Source organism: Siphateles boraxobius, unplaced genomic scaffold, assembly GCF_051911475.1.
Source record: "Siphateles boraxobius isolate OS27281-9 unplaced genomic scaffold, OSU_SipBor_1 7, whole genome shotgun sequence".
Lineage (NCBI taxonomy): Eukaryota > Metazoa > Chordata > Actinopteri > Cypriniformes > Leuciscidae > Siphateles > Siphateles boraxobius.
This window is the reverse complement of record NW_027509197.1, coordinates 24,991,997-25,011,824: the sequence shown is the minus strand read 5'-3', so window position 1 is coordinate 25,011,824 and position 19,828 is coordinate 24,991,997. Positions and strand designations below refer to the sequence as shown.

At 41.9% G+C, this 19,828-nt stretch overlaps 1 protein-coding gene across 3 annotated transcripts in view; it reads left to right on the top strand.

Moving 5' to 3' along the window:
- The window catches only part of nalcn (sodium leak channel, non-selective), a 134,721-nt gene that overhangs the window by 87,676 nt on the left and 27,217 nt on the right, over positions 1–19,828 (top strand). For all 3 annotated transcript variants that reach the window (XM_077216053.1, XM_077216052.1, XM_077216054.1), the window contains exons 18-30: positions 3,296–3,432; positions 3,958–4,099; positions 4,393–4,466; positions 14,518–14,619; positions 14,755–14,824; positions 14,918–15,009; positions 15,425–15,547; positions 15,742–15,798; positions 16,413–16,533; positions 17,934–18,065; positions 18,470–18,637; positions 19,178–19,282; positions 19,376–19,482. In XM_077216053.1, the coding sequence (XP_077072168.1) occupies positions 3,296–3,432; positions 3,958–4,099; positions 4,393–4,466; positions 14,518–14,619; positions 14,755–14,824; positions 14,918–15,009; positions 15,425–15,547; positions 15,742–15,798; positions 16,413–16,533; positions 17,934–18,065; positions 18,470–18,637; positions 19,178–19,282; positions 19,376–19,482 (1,430 nt within the window). The remainder of the gene's footprint in view (positions 1–3,295; positions 3,433–3,957; positions 4,100–4,392; positions 4,467–14,517; positions 14,620–14,754; positions 14,825–14,917; positions 15,010–15,424; positions 15,548–15,741; positions 15,799–16,412; positions 16,534–17,933; positions 18,066–18,469; positions 18,638–19,177; positions 19,283–19,375; positions 19,483–19,828) is intronic.

Here is a 19,828-nt window from a genome sequence, read left to right as displayed (position 1 = left end):
ATGTACTACAGGCTCTGGTCGCACCAGTAGTGACGTCATAGGCTGTTGCCGGCCAATGTTATTGTCATGTTTTGACACATGCTTTAGACACCAGTCATGTCGGAGGCATTCACCATTTCCGTCCTAGGACGCAGTGTCTTGTTCCCCTTCTCAGGGAACCTGTCCATAGTTCCTGATTTGAGTTCCGTACCGGTTTCATTTTATGTTGATTATTCCCTGCATGTGTTTAAACCTTTAGTTTCCTTTGTTTGGTGTTGTTCATTGACATTTAAGTTGATTTAGTGGCATCCTACTGTCTGTCCAGATCTCCTGAGTGTTCAGAGTTATATTGTAAATAATGTTTTCAGTTATTTTCCATCATCACGCAATCGTTCATGCGCAGCCCATCATGACAGTTAGTTGCCAAGGCAACATTTCTCTTTTTAAGATTTTTTAGTTGTTCATTTTAAGTTTTTCATCTAATATCAATTAACGTTTTATTTTTAGTTTCAGTTAAAAATAACAACACTGGACCAGGTATGTCACGCATAAAAAAAAATCTAGGCTGTGCAACTACTGTTGCATGTATGTGATTTACGGCCTGAAATTAATAAATTACTCAGAAAATGTTTGAATTCAAAAACATATTCTTTTCAAAATGACACCAACACCGTTGGTGAAAGTCATACAGGAACACCATGAGGGTCAGTAAAAGATGAAATAATTTTTTTTTGGGTGAAATTTTGTTTTAAATCTTTTGTTTTAAAATGAGTTCAAACTTTGAATCCATTGTGATAAATTATACAAACTTTTGTTTTAGCTACCAGATTTGTATAAACAAGGGGATGGGTGTGTGGTGTTGCAAAGCAGGGAGGATTCTCACTGTAACTACTTATACTTGAGGGATGTCAATTGTGTTGGTATTACTTAGAAGCGCCTGTTCTCTCCGCAGTGCTTCGTGTCATGTGTCTTTGTGTGAGAGCTAATCAGAGGCTGTTGCCAAGTAAAATGCAGAGTTGAAGCCACCCTGCAGAGTGCAGAGCTATTGATTGGAGCCTTTGGGACTTGTGAGGTTTCAAACACACACTCTTACAATAAAGTTGCCCAGAAACAGATGTAGACTTTGTTTTGGATAGGAGACAGGGAAATCCAAATTTGCTCCTGTGTAGACTTAACCGTTTTTTATGTTTTCCACCAAGCAGCCAAGAATATGAAAGCGCAGCAAGCGGTCGGTTTCCCAATGCATTCTTCCTCCCTTAAGTACTATTCATATCAAGTCTGAATATTTGTTGTGAATGTTTGTTGTATATAAACAATGGATCCATTTCACAATGGCCACAAACCTTTTTTCGGACCTAATCCTTGAGCTTTTGGTTACATTGCACAACCCAGCATGTTGGTGGCGCTAAAGCTATTTTTCCTAACACCTGCATGCCACATTGGTTTGAGTAGGTGATTACTCTCATCTGAAAACATTGAAAACATCAAGATCCGTGTTGAGCTCATTTCATCTTGGCTCAAGCATCCAACGGCATCGTCCTCACTGTAGGCTCTCAGCAACATTAGCACAACCTCTTCAAAGTAGTGCTTCCCTTCCAGACCAGAAAATGACCTGCTGACTGTAAATCTATGAAAGCATGTATGGTGCACTGCTAATGTCTGAATGTATGGACAATTCAAGTGATGAATGAAAAAAATCATAAGTCATAATACAATAATATAATGCAATGACATTATTAGCTATTCTCTCTTTTTGTCAGTTCCTCTTGGTTACTCTTGCCAAATTCTTTTAATTTTCTGAAGGGTCCAGGTCACATGCTTATTTCTAAAGATAAGCAGTCATCAGAGATCCTAATTTTGGTGTTTCTCACTCTTAATCAGAATATTTATCTACAGGCGCTCAGACGCTTCCAGTTAAAGAATTTCAATGTTTCCTTTCATATGTAATTAAAATAAATTAATTGCTTTCCGTTATTCATGACATTTCTGTTTGTTTGACCACTTTTAGCCTGTTTGTGTGAATGTGTCTTTGTTTTGGTTTTGTTTTGCTTCCCTAATAGGCACTATGTTGGTAGATAGTGAACCAAAAGTAGTAGATAGTGGTTTCTGGGTCTATTTTGAGGGTCCTATTGAGAAAACAAAATAAAACTAACCATAAAATCATTCCTAGATATCAAAATAAATAGGCTTATCTAACTCTATGGTATTTTGGCACAAATTTATGTCACAAGGTAGAAGCTAGACAAATTAGAAAGATGCCGGCATAGACAGGTTGCATCATCAATACCATTTAAACAAAACTACACAATATACTGTAAAAAAAACTATATAGGTTCACTTGCTAGGAGGATAAACATAGTTTGTGCCAATCACAGTTTTTTGCCTTTCTGGCTTAATAAAAAAAAAAAAACATTTAAACATTAGGTTATAATGAGATATTTGTTTGATTTATTTTTTGCATGGAAAACAGTGTTGGTGCTGTATTGGGTTCCCACTTGATGTCTATATAAAATCTGGGTCCTGAAGCAAAACTAGTTGACAGCCATTGTTGTTATGGATGGATAACTGCGTTGAGGCTGTGCGCTGCTGCCATCTTTGGACAGCCTAGCAGAACAGCACTCTGTTAACATAATGTTTTGCTTTTAAATCCTAGCAAATGAATATCTTGTTCATTAAAAAAAATATTAATTAACAAATGTTGTTATGGTTAGGGTTTTGTTAGCATTAGTGTTACTGTTTTAGTGAATCAAATTGTAGTTGCATGTTTCTTGTTTGTTGGTTTTTTATATCAATAGAGCATTCTGTAGTTGTTTTATTGTGCATTCATATGTATGTTTATAAAATATGTAGCAATCTGTCATCTTGGTTTTATCTTATTCACTTTAATTTATGCATCTCTTCTGACAGGAGAATGAGAAGTGGTCCTCTAGTGTGCTCTGGCCTAATCATCCGAGGCCTTTATGTTGCTTGATAGACATGGGGAAAGATAAAAGGTTATGGCACATGAAGTCAGTTAAGCCTCAGAGGGGCACATTTATTCAAAGCGTTGTACCATACAGGCTAACCCTTTCCTCTCTCACCAGCAGAAGTGATGAACTGAATTTAAAATACACTCTTTGCATTCTACTTGAAGACTAGCTTAGTTTTCAAAAGGGGTAATCAGAAGTAGAGATGGATAACTTATGTCAATTTTGGACTGTCTACCAAATGTGTTGAGAGCTATGTGTGAAAACACAATGTTGCTTATCAGTGTCTCTCGGTTGAGTCACAGAATGTAACATTTGTGTCAAGTGAGTCTCCTGGCTTCTCTCCACAGCTGAAACAGAGCGAAGCCAATGCTGATACGAAAGAGAAACTTCCTCTGCGATTACGGATCTTTGAGAAGTTCCCCAATCGACCACAGATGGTGAAAATCTCCAAGCTGCCTTCAGACTTCACTGTGCCTAGAATCAGGTACTATGTGTACTGAATGGTACCTCATATCTAGTGAATTGTTGAAGATATGTGTGCTATTACTTTTCAAAGTGATCAGACTTTTTCATTTGATGGATGATAAAACATGCAAAAAAATCTTACATTACAGGAGGCTTCCAAAATATATACAGTATATATATGAGGCAGAGTATCATTGGGCTTTCTTGGTGGTGTCTTCGACTAGTAAGCAACTGGATCTGGATTTTAACCAGCTACTGTGGCTATATGCCAAAAGCCTTTTTTAGAATGCCTTTCCATTTGCATAGCAATGCCATGGGAACCATCAATCAGATATTTGTCAGAAAATGAAAAACAAATTTAAACAAGATTTTTCATGAAAGATTCATTCTTCTAAAAACAAACCCGCATACTTGCAAATTTACTTATTCCTTTACACTGAATGCCTCCTACTTCGTCCTCAAGAATCCTCTGAAAACATGAAGTCCCTTGTGTGTTTGCGTGTGTCTGTTTCGTTATGCGTGTGCCCGTGGGCGAGTGCCACAGGGAGAGCTTCATGAAGCAGTTCATCGACCGACAGCAGCAGGACCCCAGCTGTCTGTTCCGTCGCCTTCCCTCAGCGTCGTCCTCATCCTGCGACCATTCCAAGAGGTCTGCCATTGAGGATAATAAATACATAGATCAGAAGGTACCACAATCCATAACTCCCACAGTCTGCCCCCTCAGTAGACACAGGGACTAAACAATAAGCTTATGAATGCTCTGAAAGGAACATATCTATTTCCCACACAACAAGACCTAAATAACCAGCAGTTATATAACAATATTTTGTTGATTATATTGGGATGATTTTATTTGCTGATATAAAATTGAGCTTTACCCACATAAAAATACAGTTGTTGTTTGTAAATGTATATGTATGAATTATACTGCGTATTGATCTGTGTGCATCTTACTGTGTAAACCTCTTTTTCTTCCTAGCTCCGAAAGTCAGTATTTAGCATCCGAGCCCGTAACCTCATTGAAAAGGAAACCACTGTCAATAAAATTCTGCGGTGAGATTTCTGATTTTCAGCAAATTGATGTTTATCAGCTTTATTTTATTTTATTTTGTTTTATTATATGGTTTATTTTTTATTATTATTATTTTTTTTATTTTATTTCAATGGCTGAGATTGATATTGTGTTGAACATTATCCTGGCAGGGCTAGAAAATGAATACCATATATTCATTTAAAAAAGTCCAAATGAATCGATCTGTAATAAGGGCAATTTTATTTACAGTATGAATCATGATTTTTGTCATTTTAATGTGTAGATATGTGCATGTAGATATGTGCATACAGACAGTTAGTGAATGAGACCCAGTGGTTTTTCCATCAAGCAGAAATATTGAAATGAATTTGAATTAGGATATTTATTCATATTATAGATACGTAATTCTCTGTGATTTGAAATGAACAGCATTGTTTTTCTCTGGCTACCATAGGCAACTTCAATTAATCCCTATAAAGGGTAAATGTGTTTTCATTTAAACCCTCCATTTCCATGATTTTGACTCCATGTTTATCATCCAGCCAGCCCAGCAGTCAAAGCGGATAATGCCGTATCCATATCAATGTAACTGTTAGTGGGTTACCTGTGAGCGTGAATGAACATATTCATATTTAAAAGTCTGGAAGCGATGCAGCCAGATATTCCCACACTTTTCTTCAACCGTTCTCGTCTCTGTCGTTAAGTTTCAGGTCACGTCGATGCCGTCCCCCACCTCCCTTGTGTTACACACACTCATACACCTCACCTTGTCCACCCCTCCTCCTGCTGCTAAGCAGACAGACGGCACATCAGTAGCCATTCCACGTCGTCTGTGCCGTCTGGGGCATTCGGTCTGTCTGCATACACACATGCACACACACACTCTTTATCAGCCAGGCACTCATCACTCTGAGTGGCCATAAATAAGGGCGACATGTTCTCTTGAAGCTGAAATTGTCATTAGCTGTGTTCTGGTACATGACTCTGCAATTAATGGACAATGGAGAGGCGGTGGTGAGCAGCAGGATTTTTAAAGCATACATAGATCAGTGCTGATTCAGAGCATAAACAGCCAATGGGATCTCAGCGGCAGAACAATCTCCCAATACCAATTATAGCAATAGCCTCACCAGTTACATTTCATCTCAAAATATCTTTAAAAGATTTGCTTTTAATAAACCATCAGAAAACACCACAAACTACTGCAGTACCGCAGTTTTTTTTCTTTTGTTTATGTAAGACATATTTTTCCATTTTTTGTTACCTGTTTAAGCAGTTGTCACTAACAAAATAAGTCTTCAAAAAATGGTGCAGTCTGTGTGCTAAAAATGCAGGAAAATGACTATTCCTGCTGGACTTTCCAGAAATCAGAATTCCACACCTCAAATCCAGAGTTCATAACTATATCACATCTAATTATTTATTGTCAGTATTCTTGTGCAAAAACAGTATTTTTTTCATTCTTCAGAAAATGCATAAATAATTTTAGAAAAACAACTACATAGTATTTAATTTCATTAAATTCAATAAAAGTAAAATTTAGGTTAGTTATTTTTTTATTCCATGAAAGTGTTGCCAACGAGTTGAACTTTTTTCCAAAAAACTGCCTAGCAACAGATCTTGGACAAGCCTTATCTAGTTTCTGAGACGCCGTTACTGCCGCATGAGCGCAAGGTTTTGATTTCCCACCGCGCACACACCTCTCTCTGTGTCTACTCTGTTCAGTGAGTGGCTGAGTGTGAGAGGACCAGCGCATTCAGTTAAAATAGATAATCTGTTGCTTCTAACCTAACCATAGCCGAAATCACAGCACAACGTCTCGGTTACGTATGTAACGCTAGTTCCCTGATAGGGAACGAGACGCTGCGTCAAACGCTGCGGGAACGCCCCTGCGTTGTGCGTCATGAAGCACGTATGGAATCAGCCCAATGGAGAGATGAAACGTCATAGGCGGGTGACGTCATCGACCAGGAAACTATAAAGCACCCCAAAAACACAAGCGCATTAGCTTCTGATAGGCTTGAAGGAAGCGCTAACGGGAGTGCCGGGAGTATGGCGGAGCGACGCAGCGTCTCGTTCCCTATCAGGGAACTAGGGTTACATACGTAACCGAGACGTTCCCTTTCAAGGGAACTTCGAGCTGCGTCAAACGCTGCGGGAACGCGAATACCCACGTCGCCATAGGACCAAATGACCGTCATGTGAGACTAGCGCACAGAGGACGAGAGCACCTGTGCCCCAGGGGTAGAGCTTAAGTCTAGGTCATAGAACTTAATAAAAGTATGCGGTGAAGACCATCCAGCCGCATCACAAACATCACTCAGGGAAACCCCCGACAAAAGAGCTTTAGAAGCAGCCATACTCCTGGTAGAGTGAGCTCGGACAACCAAAGGTGAAGGCTGGCCAGCCGACTCATAAGCAAGTGAGATAGCCTCAACCACCCACTTGCTCATTCTCTGTTTAGACGCCGGACACCCTTTCCTGGGTGGCCCGAAACATACAAAAAGTTGTTCTGATTTCCTCCACAGGGCAGCTCTGTGGACATAAGCGTCTAATGCCCTAACAGGGCAGAGTGAATTAAGTTTCTCCTGGTCCGATGACATAAATGGAGGAGGACAGAAAGCCTGCAGAACCGTAGGTCTAACAATATTAGTAGGAACCTTAGGAACGTAACCTGGTCTAGGATGCAGAAAAGCTTTAACCATGCCAGGTGCAAATTCCAGGCACGAGGGTGAAACCGACAGAGCCTGCAAATCTCCGATTCTTTTTAGTGAAGAGATAGCAAGCAAAAAGATAGTCTTAAAAGTGAGAAACTTCTCGGGAACTTCTTCGATAGGTTCAAAAGGAGCTAGGGAAATACCTTCTAATACAATGGCCAGATCCCAAGTCGGCACCCTCGTACGAACTGCTGGCCTCAGCCTCAAAGTGCCACGGAGGAAACGAGTTATAAGCGGGTGTCTCCCAAGAGAAACTCCACTGAAAGGGACGTGGTAAGCAGCTAGTGCCGCCACATACACCTTTAGTGTGGAGGGGGATAACCCTGTGGAGAAGCGCTCCTGCAGGAATTCCAGCACTGCACCCACTGGGCAGTTAACTGGGTCCTGCAGGTGTTCTCCACACCAAGAAGTGAAAAGTTTCCACTTCAAGGCATAAAGCTTCCTCGTGGATGGAGCTCTGGAGTTAAGAATGGTCTCAACAACCTCGGTTGAGAGACCGGAGTCTATGAGCTGGGCCCCCTCAGAGGCCAAGCCCACAGTTTCCACAATTCTGGGCGGGGGTGAAGTATCGTGCCCCCCGCCTGGGAGAGTAGATCCCTCCTGACCGGGAGCTCCAAAGGAGAACCGTCCAGGAGAGAAATCAGGTCCGCAAACCATACTCGGGCCGGCCAGAACGGGGCTACTAGTAGTAGACTGACCCCGTCCCGGCGGACCCTCTCCAGAACTCCTGGTAACAGAGCAATCGGGGGAAAGGCGTACAGACGTGACCTCGGCCACGGCTGCACCATAGCATCCAACCCCAGGGGGGCTGGAAGAGTGATGGAGAACCACCGATGACAATGAGTGGTCTCCTTGGAAGCGAATAGGTCCACCTCGGCGCGACCGAAACTCAACCAAAGGAGCTCCACCACCTCGGGGTGGAGTCTCCATTCCCCTGGCCTCGGCCCCTGCCTCGACAGGGAGTCTGCTACCACATTCAAATACCCAGGGAGATACATTGCTCTCAGAGATAGTAGCTTCCCTTGGGACCACAGGAGGATCTGACGGGCCAACTTGTAAAGCCGGCGAGACCGCAGGCCCCCCTGATGATTTATATAAGAGACCACCGACGTGTTGTCTGATTGAACTAACACATGATGGCCTCTCAGGTCTGTTAGGAAGTGTTTCAGAGCCTGAAACACAGCCAACATCTCTAGACAATTTATGTGCCACGAAAGATGATGATCCTGCCACAGACCTTGGGCTGGGCGACCACTCATGACCGCCCCCCACCCTGTGAGGGAAGCATCCGTCGTTAGCGTTATGCGACGACAAAGAGCCCCCAGCACAGGACCTTTGGATAGGAACCAAGTTTCTCTCCACATGACCAGAGCACGAAGGCAGCGCCGCGTGACTTTGAACGTGCGGAGCGGATTTCCCCTCGGGGAGAATCCCTTGGTCCTGAGCCACCACTGTAGCGGTCTCATGTACAACAGGCCGCAAGGTATAACGTTGGACGCTGCTGCCATCAGACCCAACAGTCTCTGAAACTGCTTGACAGTGAGTAGCTGGCCTAGCTTCACTTGTTTCACAGCTGAGAGAATCGAAGCGATGCGGGTCGGAGAGAGTCGCGCCCGCATCGATACCGAATCCCAAACGACACCCAGAAAAGTGGTCTTCTGGGAAGGAGATAATACACTTTTCTTTGCGTTCAGCCTCAACCCCAACTTTCTGATATGAGCGAGGACGACATCTCGATGCCGAACCGCCATCTGCTCGGTCTGAGCTAAAATCAACCAATCGTCGATGTAATTGAGAATACGAATGCCCTGAAGCCTCAGAGGCACTAGTGCTGCATCCATGCATTTCGTGAAAGTGCGGGGAGATAAAGCTAGGCCAAACGGAAGAACCCTGTACTGGTACGCCTCGCCCCCGAAGGCGAACCTCAGGAACTTCCTGTGTTGTGGAAGGATGGACACATGGAAGTATGCGTCCTTCAGATCTATCGTGACAAACCAGTCCTCGGACCTGATTTGAGACACGATCTGCTTGATAGTGAGCATCTTGAATTTTAGCTTCCCTACCGAGCGATTCAATATGCGCAGGTCTAAAATTGGACGCAACCCCCCATCCTTCTTTGGAACGATGAAATATCGGCTGTAATAACCTGACTCCAAACTGGGAGGAGGAACCCGTTCTATAGCCTCTTTTTGAAGGAGCGTTTTCACCTCTTGTTCCAATACCAGAGCCTGCTCGGGGCCCACCACTGTGTGCAGAACCCCTCTGAATTTTGGTGGACGACACCTGAACTGGATAGCATAACCCTTTTCTACTGTCTGCAGGACCCAATGAGATATTTTTGGAAGGCTTTTCCACTCTGCCAGAAATTCTACTAAGGGTACCAGCCTCTCGAGACTGGCCTCTGGTGTAACTTGAGCAGCAGACGCAGCGCCCTGTAACGGCGCACCGGCAGGGAACAACTGGTCTGACCGCTCTGAGACCCTCCTCAGAGGGAGCGAGCGTCCCTCGGGAAAGCGCTCGCTGGGATCGTCTGTGCCCCGGCATAAAGGCGGGGTTGGCAGAACGAGGCCCTGAGGGCACCGAGGAGGAATGGGCACCGTAAAAAGAGGTGAACACCTTTCCGCCTCGGTGGGGACCACCCTCAGCATCCTGAACGGCTTGGCGTCAGGACTTCTTCTTAGCCGAAGCCTTCTTAGCCAATATAACTGTCCTCAGATCAGTTCTACTGGGAGAAGGCTTCGGCTGAGAATGTCGCGGCTGAGCCCACTGTCCAGCAGGGGGAGCACGAGACGCGACACTCTGCCTCTGCTGCGCTCTATGTGATGAGCTCGAAGACGGCCGGGGCTGCTCCCGCCCAGCAGCCCCAGGGACATGAACTTTAAGGGGAAGAAACTTTTTAAAAGCTGCAGTTTGTTTCTTTTCTTCTTGGAATTTATCGATAACTGAATTCACAGCATCACCAAACAACCCCATGGGAGAAAGAGGAGCATCTAAAAGAAAAGCTTTTTCTCTCTCTTTAATATTAGTCTGATTTAACCACAAATGTCTTTCTGCGGCCACCAGAGCTGCCATAGAACGACCCATTAATTTGGCCGATTCTCTGGTGGCACGCAGGGATAAATCAGCAGCCTGACGCAGTTCGCGAACTACGTCTACTCGCAAGCGTCTCTTCCACACGAGGCAAAGCACCATAACCATGAGCCTTGGCTCCCATAATATTAGCGTATGTTGAAGTCTGGGGACTAAACACTCTATATGACACCGGTTTTCTCCATGATTTCGACACCTCGGTGTGGAGATCATGGAAAAACGGCAGGCACCGGCGTGGAGGCTGCACACGTGACGGCAAAAATCTCTCATCCAACTTTGAATTAGAAACAGACTCCTGTCTAGTCACTGGCCATTCAATATTAAGTTTTTCAACAGCTCTTATTAACACCTCCATAAGCTCATCACTCTCAGGAGTGTGGGGTGGCGAATCCTCCACATCTCCCTCAACACTAACAACATCAAGTTCCTCAGAACTGGATAGCTGCAGCATTGGTGCCTCAGCCCGAGCGGAAGAAACCGCAGCGCGTGCTTCCGAACCCGGGACTGAGGCACTGGATCTCACAGGCGAAGGGAGAGATAAGGCAGAGCCCGTCTCAAACCCCGCTGTGAGATCCATCTGCGATCCCCACGATAAGCGCCGCCGCTCTGCCTCGGCAGAAGCGGGACCCGAACCGCGGGGAGCGCGCACCGAACCGCTCTCCTCAAAGAGCGATCGGCGGGAGCGGAGCGTCCTTAACGGCAAACGCTCGCAATGCTCACAGTCTGCTCCCTCGAGAGCAAACTGGGCATGCTGAACTCCCAAACAAACAACACAAAGATCATGTGTATCCCCGCTCGTTAAATAACGCGAGCAGGGAGGAACACACTTTCTAAACTGCTGTTCGTCCGCCATAATCTCTCAATATATATATATAGGGATAAATTGTTTGTGTGGTGCAGGGTATGTAAGACAGACAATATCACACAGGGACAGATTCACATGTAGCGCGACTGAAAGCACAGAAGCTAATGCGCTTGTGTTTTTGGGGTGCTTTATAGTTTCCTGGTCGATGACGTCACCCGCCTATGACGTTTCATCTCTCCATTGGGCTGATTCCATACGTGCTTCATGACGCACAACGCAGGGGCGTTCCCGCAGCGTTTGACGCAGCTCGAAGTTCCCTTGAAAGGGAACCATTGTCTTTATCTTATGTGTATGGTAAATTTGTAAGACGATGTCTCAATTATAAATCAGGATTTTAGTGCAGATTAACAGTTTGGAAGGGAGAGCTAGATAACATGTAGACTTAATGGGCTGCGTTTCAGTCACTATTTCATATTCATCCCATTGTCTGACAACCAAATAATTAAATCAGTTTTATTGGAAATTTGGCTGTATTAAAACACAGTATGTGAGCACAGAGAGAAGAGAGAAGGAAACAAATGTAAAAGGCTGAAACAAGGCAGAATGCAAATACTACACAATTACATAGTGAAAATGCTAATTAGCATATGACGCCATCTAGTGACATTTAGTGTCTTTTCGAGCTTTAGGTACTTTCCATTAAAAGAAGTTGGCAACAGTTCATGAAACAGAAATGTAATATGATGAATGAGGAGAAATTAGATATTTGAGTTAATCCCTTTAAAGATAAAATTATGGTTAATTTCATTCTGTTAATTATTTGCACTGTTCACTAAACTTTGATTGTGTGATTAAAGTCCCAAAGTTAATCTACCAAGTAATGTAAGTAATTAGTATGCTGTTAAATTAATCAGTATTAATTAATGGAAAAATACAAATTATGTTGTTTCCTGTGAATGACCCATATGCATACTAAATGTTATTTTGTGTTTTTTTGTGTCAGAACTGGAACTTGAGCCTAGTAGATGTGTAACCTCATATACCTGTTAAGTGTGCAAAATTTATCCCTGGAGATTAATTCCCTCCTACTGCATCAACTTCACTTCACTGTTAGCCTGAACTTTTAATGCACTACAGGTCACATTTGACCACTCTGAAAAAAGGATTAGTTTCTTCTGTAATGATTGCACAATGATAGAGAATAGTCTTTATTTTAGATTCACAAGGAAAATCGGGAGATAAAAAGAGAAAACACAACCACTAAATACAGTCAAGAACAGACAAAAAGGGTCTGTTTACATGACTGCGCTTCCAACTAAAAACCAACGTAAAACTTTTTATGCGTTTTGGCCGTTTGTTTACACGACAATAGCGTTTTGCCTGAAAACGCAAACTTTTGAAAATGGGTTTCAAAGTGCATGTTTTTGAAAACGCTCTCTGTGTAAACAACAAAAACGCAAATCTCTGAAGACGATGACCTCATGCACATGCGTATTACATGTTGAGTCTATCGCCAGTTTCATCGCCATCTAAAGGCCAGTACACACCGGGACGAATATCGGCACGCGTTATTCGCACGCGTTTTTCAACGCGTTTTTTGTGTTCACACCAAAGCGTTTTTCGCTGACGATGAGCCGAGTGAACATGCAAATTCATTCCCTGACATTAGATGGTGCTTAATGTAAAACAGAAATACCCCAGATATAACAGAAAATGTTGGAAAAAGTTACAAGCCTATGTACATGAAAGACAATTAAACTCACCATCAAGGCCCATTTGCTCTAATACTACTCCATAACAGTTCTCTTTTATCAATATTTTTGTAGTCGATGTCGCGTTTGTCATACAGTTCCTTATGTTCCGACACCAACGAGACCAGGAGCTCTACATTTATCTTGGCTTGCATCTTCCTCGTCTTCTTCCCGGCAGTGTGTAGACGCCATAGGTGTCTATGGTAGACGCTACTTGGTGTATATCTTCTTCGCCGTTATGTATGTGTGCTCGGCAAGACCGTTTTGTGTTTGAGCGCCCCCAAGTTATGTTTACTGTAACTTCAGAAGCTCCAGACACATGAGCAAAAGCGCCAATCTCATTGGTCCGATAGTTTTTGACGTGCCGCGTCAAACCAAAAAAATGAACCCGAGGCGTTTTTTAAAAAAATGACGCTTTTACGCGTGGCGTTTTTCGCGTCGGTGTGCACACTCACATTGGCGCCCATTGTTTAATCACGAGTCGTTAAACGTCGGCAAATATCGCGCGCCAAATTCGTCCCGATGTGAACAGGCCTTAAAGGAGAACTCCGGGCAATTTTTAAGTTAATCTTGGTCGTCATACCTTTGTGACTACTGTCTATAGAAAAAAAAAACGAACCGGGTTGGTGCTTGCAACACGGAGCTGTTCCCGCAAATGCCCAGAGCTCCCCCTCAGCTAAAACGGCAGTTATGGGGGCATATACATAAAGAGTGTCTTTGTGCCTTTTAACAGACACAAAATGCAATTAAAATGTCTGTCCAACATGAACAGGGCCCTTACATATGAACAAGATGCGTTTTGCGGGAACAGCTCCGTGTTGCAAGCACGAATCCGGTTCGGTTTTTTTCTAAAGACAGTACTCACAAAGGTATAACGATCAAGATTAACTTAAAAATTGCCCAGAGTTCTCCTTTAATGTCCTGGCAGCAGAATACAGGGTTTTAGTTGTTTTTGCGGATTCGTGTGAATGGGATCGTCTTGACATTCGTGTTGTCTGTACGCTGAAAGCTGAAAGGAAAAACTTCTCCAAACAGACTTAATGAGGGAACGTTAATTAAAAACAGGTGAAGAGAATGAAACAGGCACAGACATGGAAATTAGGACAACTTAGAATGACAGAACTAAACACAATAAACAGAACAGAATCCTGACATCCTCTCTTTGGGCACCCCACTCCTTAGAACTGTTTTCCACTTGCACAACACAGTATAAGCTAATAAGAGCCATCTGCTGTGTCGGACGTACAACAGAGTACATGACAGGCAATAGTGCCATAGCTTACTGGGTGTTCACTGATGATCATTACATAATTGTGTACATTTAAAGTATGTGAAACTCTTTCAGCAGCAGAGTACTGTACCCAAATAATTGCATTAGTTTAGAAATGACATGAGCTTTTGTAATGTGACTTATTTTTGAGTGAAACAAAATACTCAGCGAAAATAATTTAGGATGAGACTTCTAAATGGAGATAGTTAATAGATTTTGATGATGAAAACTTTTTACATGTTTTAATGAATCATGTGCAGTATAACTACACATTTAAATTAGAAGTTAGTTAACATTTATAGTTATCTTAATATTGTCTGGACAGTCAGACAAGTCTCGTGATTGCATAAAAAAAACAAAAAGAATACAAGTCAGAATTTATTTATTTGCTCTTGACCTAGTTATGGTTTGTCTGTTTTTTTCCCCGTTTTTTTTCAGAGCCTGCACCAGACAACGTATGCTGAGTGGTTCCTTTGAGGGTCAGCCAACTAAAGAGAGATCCATACTCAGTGTCCAGCATCACATCCGCCAAGAGCGCCGGTTAGGAAAGCACATTAACATGCTTTCACATACTCATCTGTTTCATTTATTAAAGGAGCACTGGATGGATGCATATTAATAAAGTGCACTACAATATGCTAGTGTGCACTGCATTAACCCGCTTTTTTGGCACAGGTCCCTTAGACATGGCTCTACCAGCCAGAGAATCAGCAGAGGGAAATCCCTGGAAACACTCACTCAGGATGTGAGTACACACACACGCAGATATCATTGAGTAATAGCTGACAGTGCTATCTGTGTCTATCTGTGATCTCTGACATGCGTGTGAACTCTGCAGCACTCCAGCACGGTCCGTTACCGTAACGCTCAGCGTGAGGACAGTGAAATCAAGATGATACAAGAGAAAAAGGAGCAGGCTGAGATGAAACGGTATTTCTGCCACTCTATACACTTGCCTTGGCATGTGGTCAGTTGAACAGATTGTATCTCCTCTCCCCCTCTCCCCAAACAAAACATGCCATGTGGGAGTTATTGCACCTTATCGTTCTCTTGTACTGTATGCTGATGGTGGCATAGCGCCATTGGTATATGACATCAAGACATATTGCACAGAAGCAAAGCTTTTGTTTCTGGTTGGCTGTATTTTTTTGCCATGTACAGAGGGACTATAAAAGTAAAATAATTGTAGCTGATTTACAGATACAGTATGCTTTAAGATCTAATAAGGTCCCTTCTGTGCACCCAAGATCTTATACTTATTTTGATAAAATCAGTGTTTGCAGCAGATGAGTTTTCAAATGGATTTATTGATATGTCTCTGATTTGTTTTTTTTTTCATTCACAGAAAAGTGCAAGAGGAGGAACTTCGGGAAAACCATCCATATTTTGACAAGCCACTGTTCATTGTTGGTAGAGAGCACCGCTTCCGAAACTTTTGCCGAATGATTGTGCGGGCCCGTTTCAATGTGTAAGACCAAAGCTAATACAAATGCATTGCATTATATTATTAGTTACAGTAGCATTTTCATCCACATCAATGAAATGACTAATCCCTTTGTACCATAATCACAGAAAATAATGCCATGTTGTTTCACAAACTGTTGTGCGTATGTGTTTTCCATTTCTTTGCTGACACTGTGTTAATGGGCTTTTTATGAATAGGTCTAAAACGGATCCCAATACAGGCGCAGTGAACAGCACAAAATACCATCAATTATAGTAAGTCTGTAAATGTTTAGGGCCTTTGCACTATGATAGCCTGATAATATACACAACGATTTATTTTTTCATATTTACAGGAAAGGGTAGTGAAATTCAGAATAAAAAATTATAGCAGCATACACTTACATTTATACTTACAAACACTTGCATTACCTAAATGTATTGCAAATTAAAAAATACATTGTATAATTGTAAAATATTCATACATTCTGGTAGAATTTATCTTGAAATAGTGAAAAATACAAAAAAAGTACAAACAAACTCAAAAGTTAAACAACATATGGAAGCATTGCATTAATCAGAATATGGAGGAGAAGTGTGCTTAATTGTTATGAAAATAATGTCAAAATATTGGTTGAATTTCTTTTTTTTTTCAATTTTTGGGGTCAAAAAGGTTCTTTAATTTGTATGACTGATTTGATTCTAGAAATGCAATATGAGAATTGGCTTTGTAAAGTTTTGCCAGGGTGAAAGCAAAACACATTTAGACAAAATTTACAGAACTCAGACTGTAGGAAAAGAGTAGGAAAAATGTAGAGTAGAAAAACCATGTTTTGGCACAGTCAACCTACACTAAACCTTGCATGTGTGTGTGTCTGTGTGTTCTCCAGTGATTTGCTGGGCTTGGTAACCTATCTGGACTGGGTGATGATCGTGGTCACCATCTGCTCTTGTATTTCCATGATGTTTGAGTCCCCTTTTACTAGGGTCATGCATGTCCCTACCCTGCAGGTATTCTAAACCTAACCGGCCACCATTTTATCCCACACAAACCACCGACTAACTTTTTTAACCTGCAAATATTCCTCATCTCTTTCCTGAAGGCTGGTCATCATGTCTCATTTATGTTGCAGTCCAGCACTTTTGATTGCCACTCCCAACTAATTTTGCGATTTCACTTTCGAGCACATTTTGTCATGATCCCCACTGATTTAGGCTACTTTGGAATTCACCTATGTTGACTTTGAATGTGAATGTTTATAGGGTGCCTCTGTTTCAAAGATTTTGTGCTGTCATTTATGATACAGAAAGATTTAACTGATTGACCTGCTGCTCTTGAAAGTCTTCTGTCTTTTTTATCCTGGCCGCAGTTCTGTCCCGACACTCCTAGTCTTAAAACCTGGCCAACAAACCGGGAAATGTTATGACCTATAGTTACAGTATTTTTGTTATGAGGAAATATTATTGACTTTGCTGACTACAAATTGAATGTAGAGCTTGTTTGTTCCCCAAAATCATGTCAATAGTACTAGTATGTGTCATTTACACTTTCGCATAGAAACTCACTTTAATAGTTACTGATTTGTAGGTAAAATAATTGCAAAATTGTTTGCTCAGAATCGAAATTCTGATAATAAAGTATAACATTATACTGTATTATATATTATACACCCGGTGGGTGCCTTGTATGGCTGGTTACGTATGTGTCGTTTTTTGTTTTATGTACATTATGTCTGGCAAATAACATCTACAGCCGGCATGAGCTCCTGAAAATAAATCTTTTCGTTGTACATGTGCCGATGACAATAAAGTTGTACATGTGACAATGACAGTAAAAATCTATTCTATCTAATACAGATAAAAAATGAGACTGATTAACTAATATTACTTTGTAGAAGAATTGTTGAAAAATTGACAATAAATTATGTTTTATTAACAAAGTTCGGGAGGAGCACGCTCAGATAATTAACACGAGTGGAAAGCACTCAGCAATCAACGATAAAAGGTGTATATATATCCTGCAGTCTCACCTCAATTTGTTGAGAGTTAAGCAGCATCCCTCCACCACCCCTTCTCCACACTTCTAGTCCTAACCATTTACATACGGGGGGAAGTACTCTGGGTTCGGACCGAACTCCGAGCTCGGAGCCATCCCCCCGGACAGCGCGCCAAATACGTATTAAACTTTACTTACTCTAATTGTATGTAAGTGTGGACTTGTGAAATGTAACTTTAAAAGAAATAAGCCACTCAAAGCTCTATCTTGCAGGAATTTACCACAGGCTTTTGGCACTTTGCCTTGCGTTGTGCCTAAGAACACCACATACCTGTGGTAAAATCACTGAAATGCATGAAACACCACTCATTTTCATTGTATGCTATTGTATACTAAACAACACCTTTCCCTGCAGATCGGAGAATATGTCTTCGTCATCTTCATGAGCATTGAGCTGAACCTGAAGATCATGGCTGATGGTCTGTTCTTCACTCCCACTGCTGTCATCCGAGACTTCGGTGGCGTCATGGACATCTTCATCTACTTAGTAAAACTCCAATCTCTGTTCCTCTCCTGTGAAAAACCCACTTTGCGATTCATGTGAATGGCAGCCTTTGATCTGATTACTCACTTCTCTAATGAGGCTCTGAAGATCCCTTTTTAATTACCCTAAACAGTACTTTACTTAAATGACCCAGTCACATCAATTTCATCCTGTTTACTCATTTTAAAAGAATTCTGACAGTTCCACATAAACATTGTTTGCATTTAATAGAACACCATACACCACCAATGCTGACTATTTCATAAGGAATACTCATTGCATTTATTTTAATCAAGCAATATAAATGAGCCATCGGAAAATCGTCTGCTGTTAGTGATTTCACATTCAAGATCTGTAATCAGGGAAGAGTTGTGCCCTTTAAGGTGATGTTTCTGCCCACTCTGTAGGTCAGTCTGATCTTTTTATGCTGGCTACCAAACAATGTGCCCCCTGAGTCTGGTGCCCAGCTCCTCATGATGCTGCGCTGCCTACGCCCACTGCGTATCTTTAAACTGGTGCCGCAAATGAGGAAAGTGGTTCGAGAAGTCCTCAAGGGTTTCAAAGAGATCTTCCTGGTGAGTAAGCAAACAGGTCCACTTCCTGCCTTTAGTCGCTCAGTAAAAAGAAAGCAGATGACTGGTTATTTAATTGTTAATTCTACTAATTCTATTCTAGATATATATTGGTTGTGCTAAATGTTTTGCGTAAAATGGTCATATGTTATTTTAACATTTACTTGTTAGCATTATAGTTATCCATGTATTTTTGTTGTAGCATCGTTTCAGTAGATGACATTTTTGGACAAAAAGGTTTGCGTTCTGAATCGTAGTGTTTACATAGTACATCAAACTCTTTATTTTAAATTTGTTGTGATATGTCTCCTTTAATTGCAAGGCAAGAAGCTCTCTTCTTTGCATTAGTGGAATGTAATGGATTAACTCGGCAGTATTTGTCCTGGAGATTTCTTTATGGGCCCTCTTTATTAAAGCTTTTGCTCCCCTCGGGTACTTTTCTGTGAGCTTATTATAGTGTTACTGTATATGAAAGTAATGCAATGGCCAGATTTTGTGGGAAAGCCATTTTGCCGTAGACTGGATTATTGATTTCCCAAACAGGTCTCTATTCTTCTTCTGACACTAATGTTGGTGTTTGCAACCTTTGGGGTGCAACTCTTTGCTGGAAAACTTGCCAAATGTAATGATCCCCATATCTCCAGTAAGGTACAAGGCAATTTTTGCAACTTTTCAAATTGTGTTCAGAGTGGAGGCTCTTCCGAACTTCACTAAAATGTTGTGCTTTGTGGACTTTTTCAGGAAGACTGCCGTGGCATCTTTAGAATCAATGTGAGCATTTCAAAAAACCTGAATTTAAAGCTCGGGCCAGGGGAGAAGAAACCAGGATTCTGGGTGCCAAGAGTTTGGTATGAAACAGAACAAAGAATGCTCTCTCTCTCTCTCTCTCTCTCTCTCTCTCTCTCTCTCTCTCTCTCTCTCTCTCTCTCTCTCTCTCTCTCTCTCTCTCTCTCTCTCTCTCTCTCTCTCTCTCTCTCTCTCTCTCTCTCTCTCTCTCTCTCTCTCTCTCTCTCTCTCTCTCATATATATATGTGTGTGTGTGTGTACTCTCTCTCCTCTCTCTCTCTCTCTCTCTCTCTCTCTCTCTCTCCTCTCTCTCTCTCATATATATGTATGTGTGTGTGTGTGTGTGTGTGTGTGTGTGTGTGTGTGTGTGTGTGTGTGTGTGTGTGTGTGTGTATACAGGGGGACTTT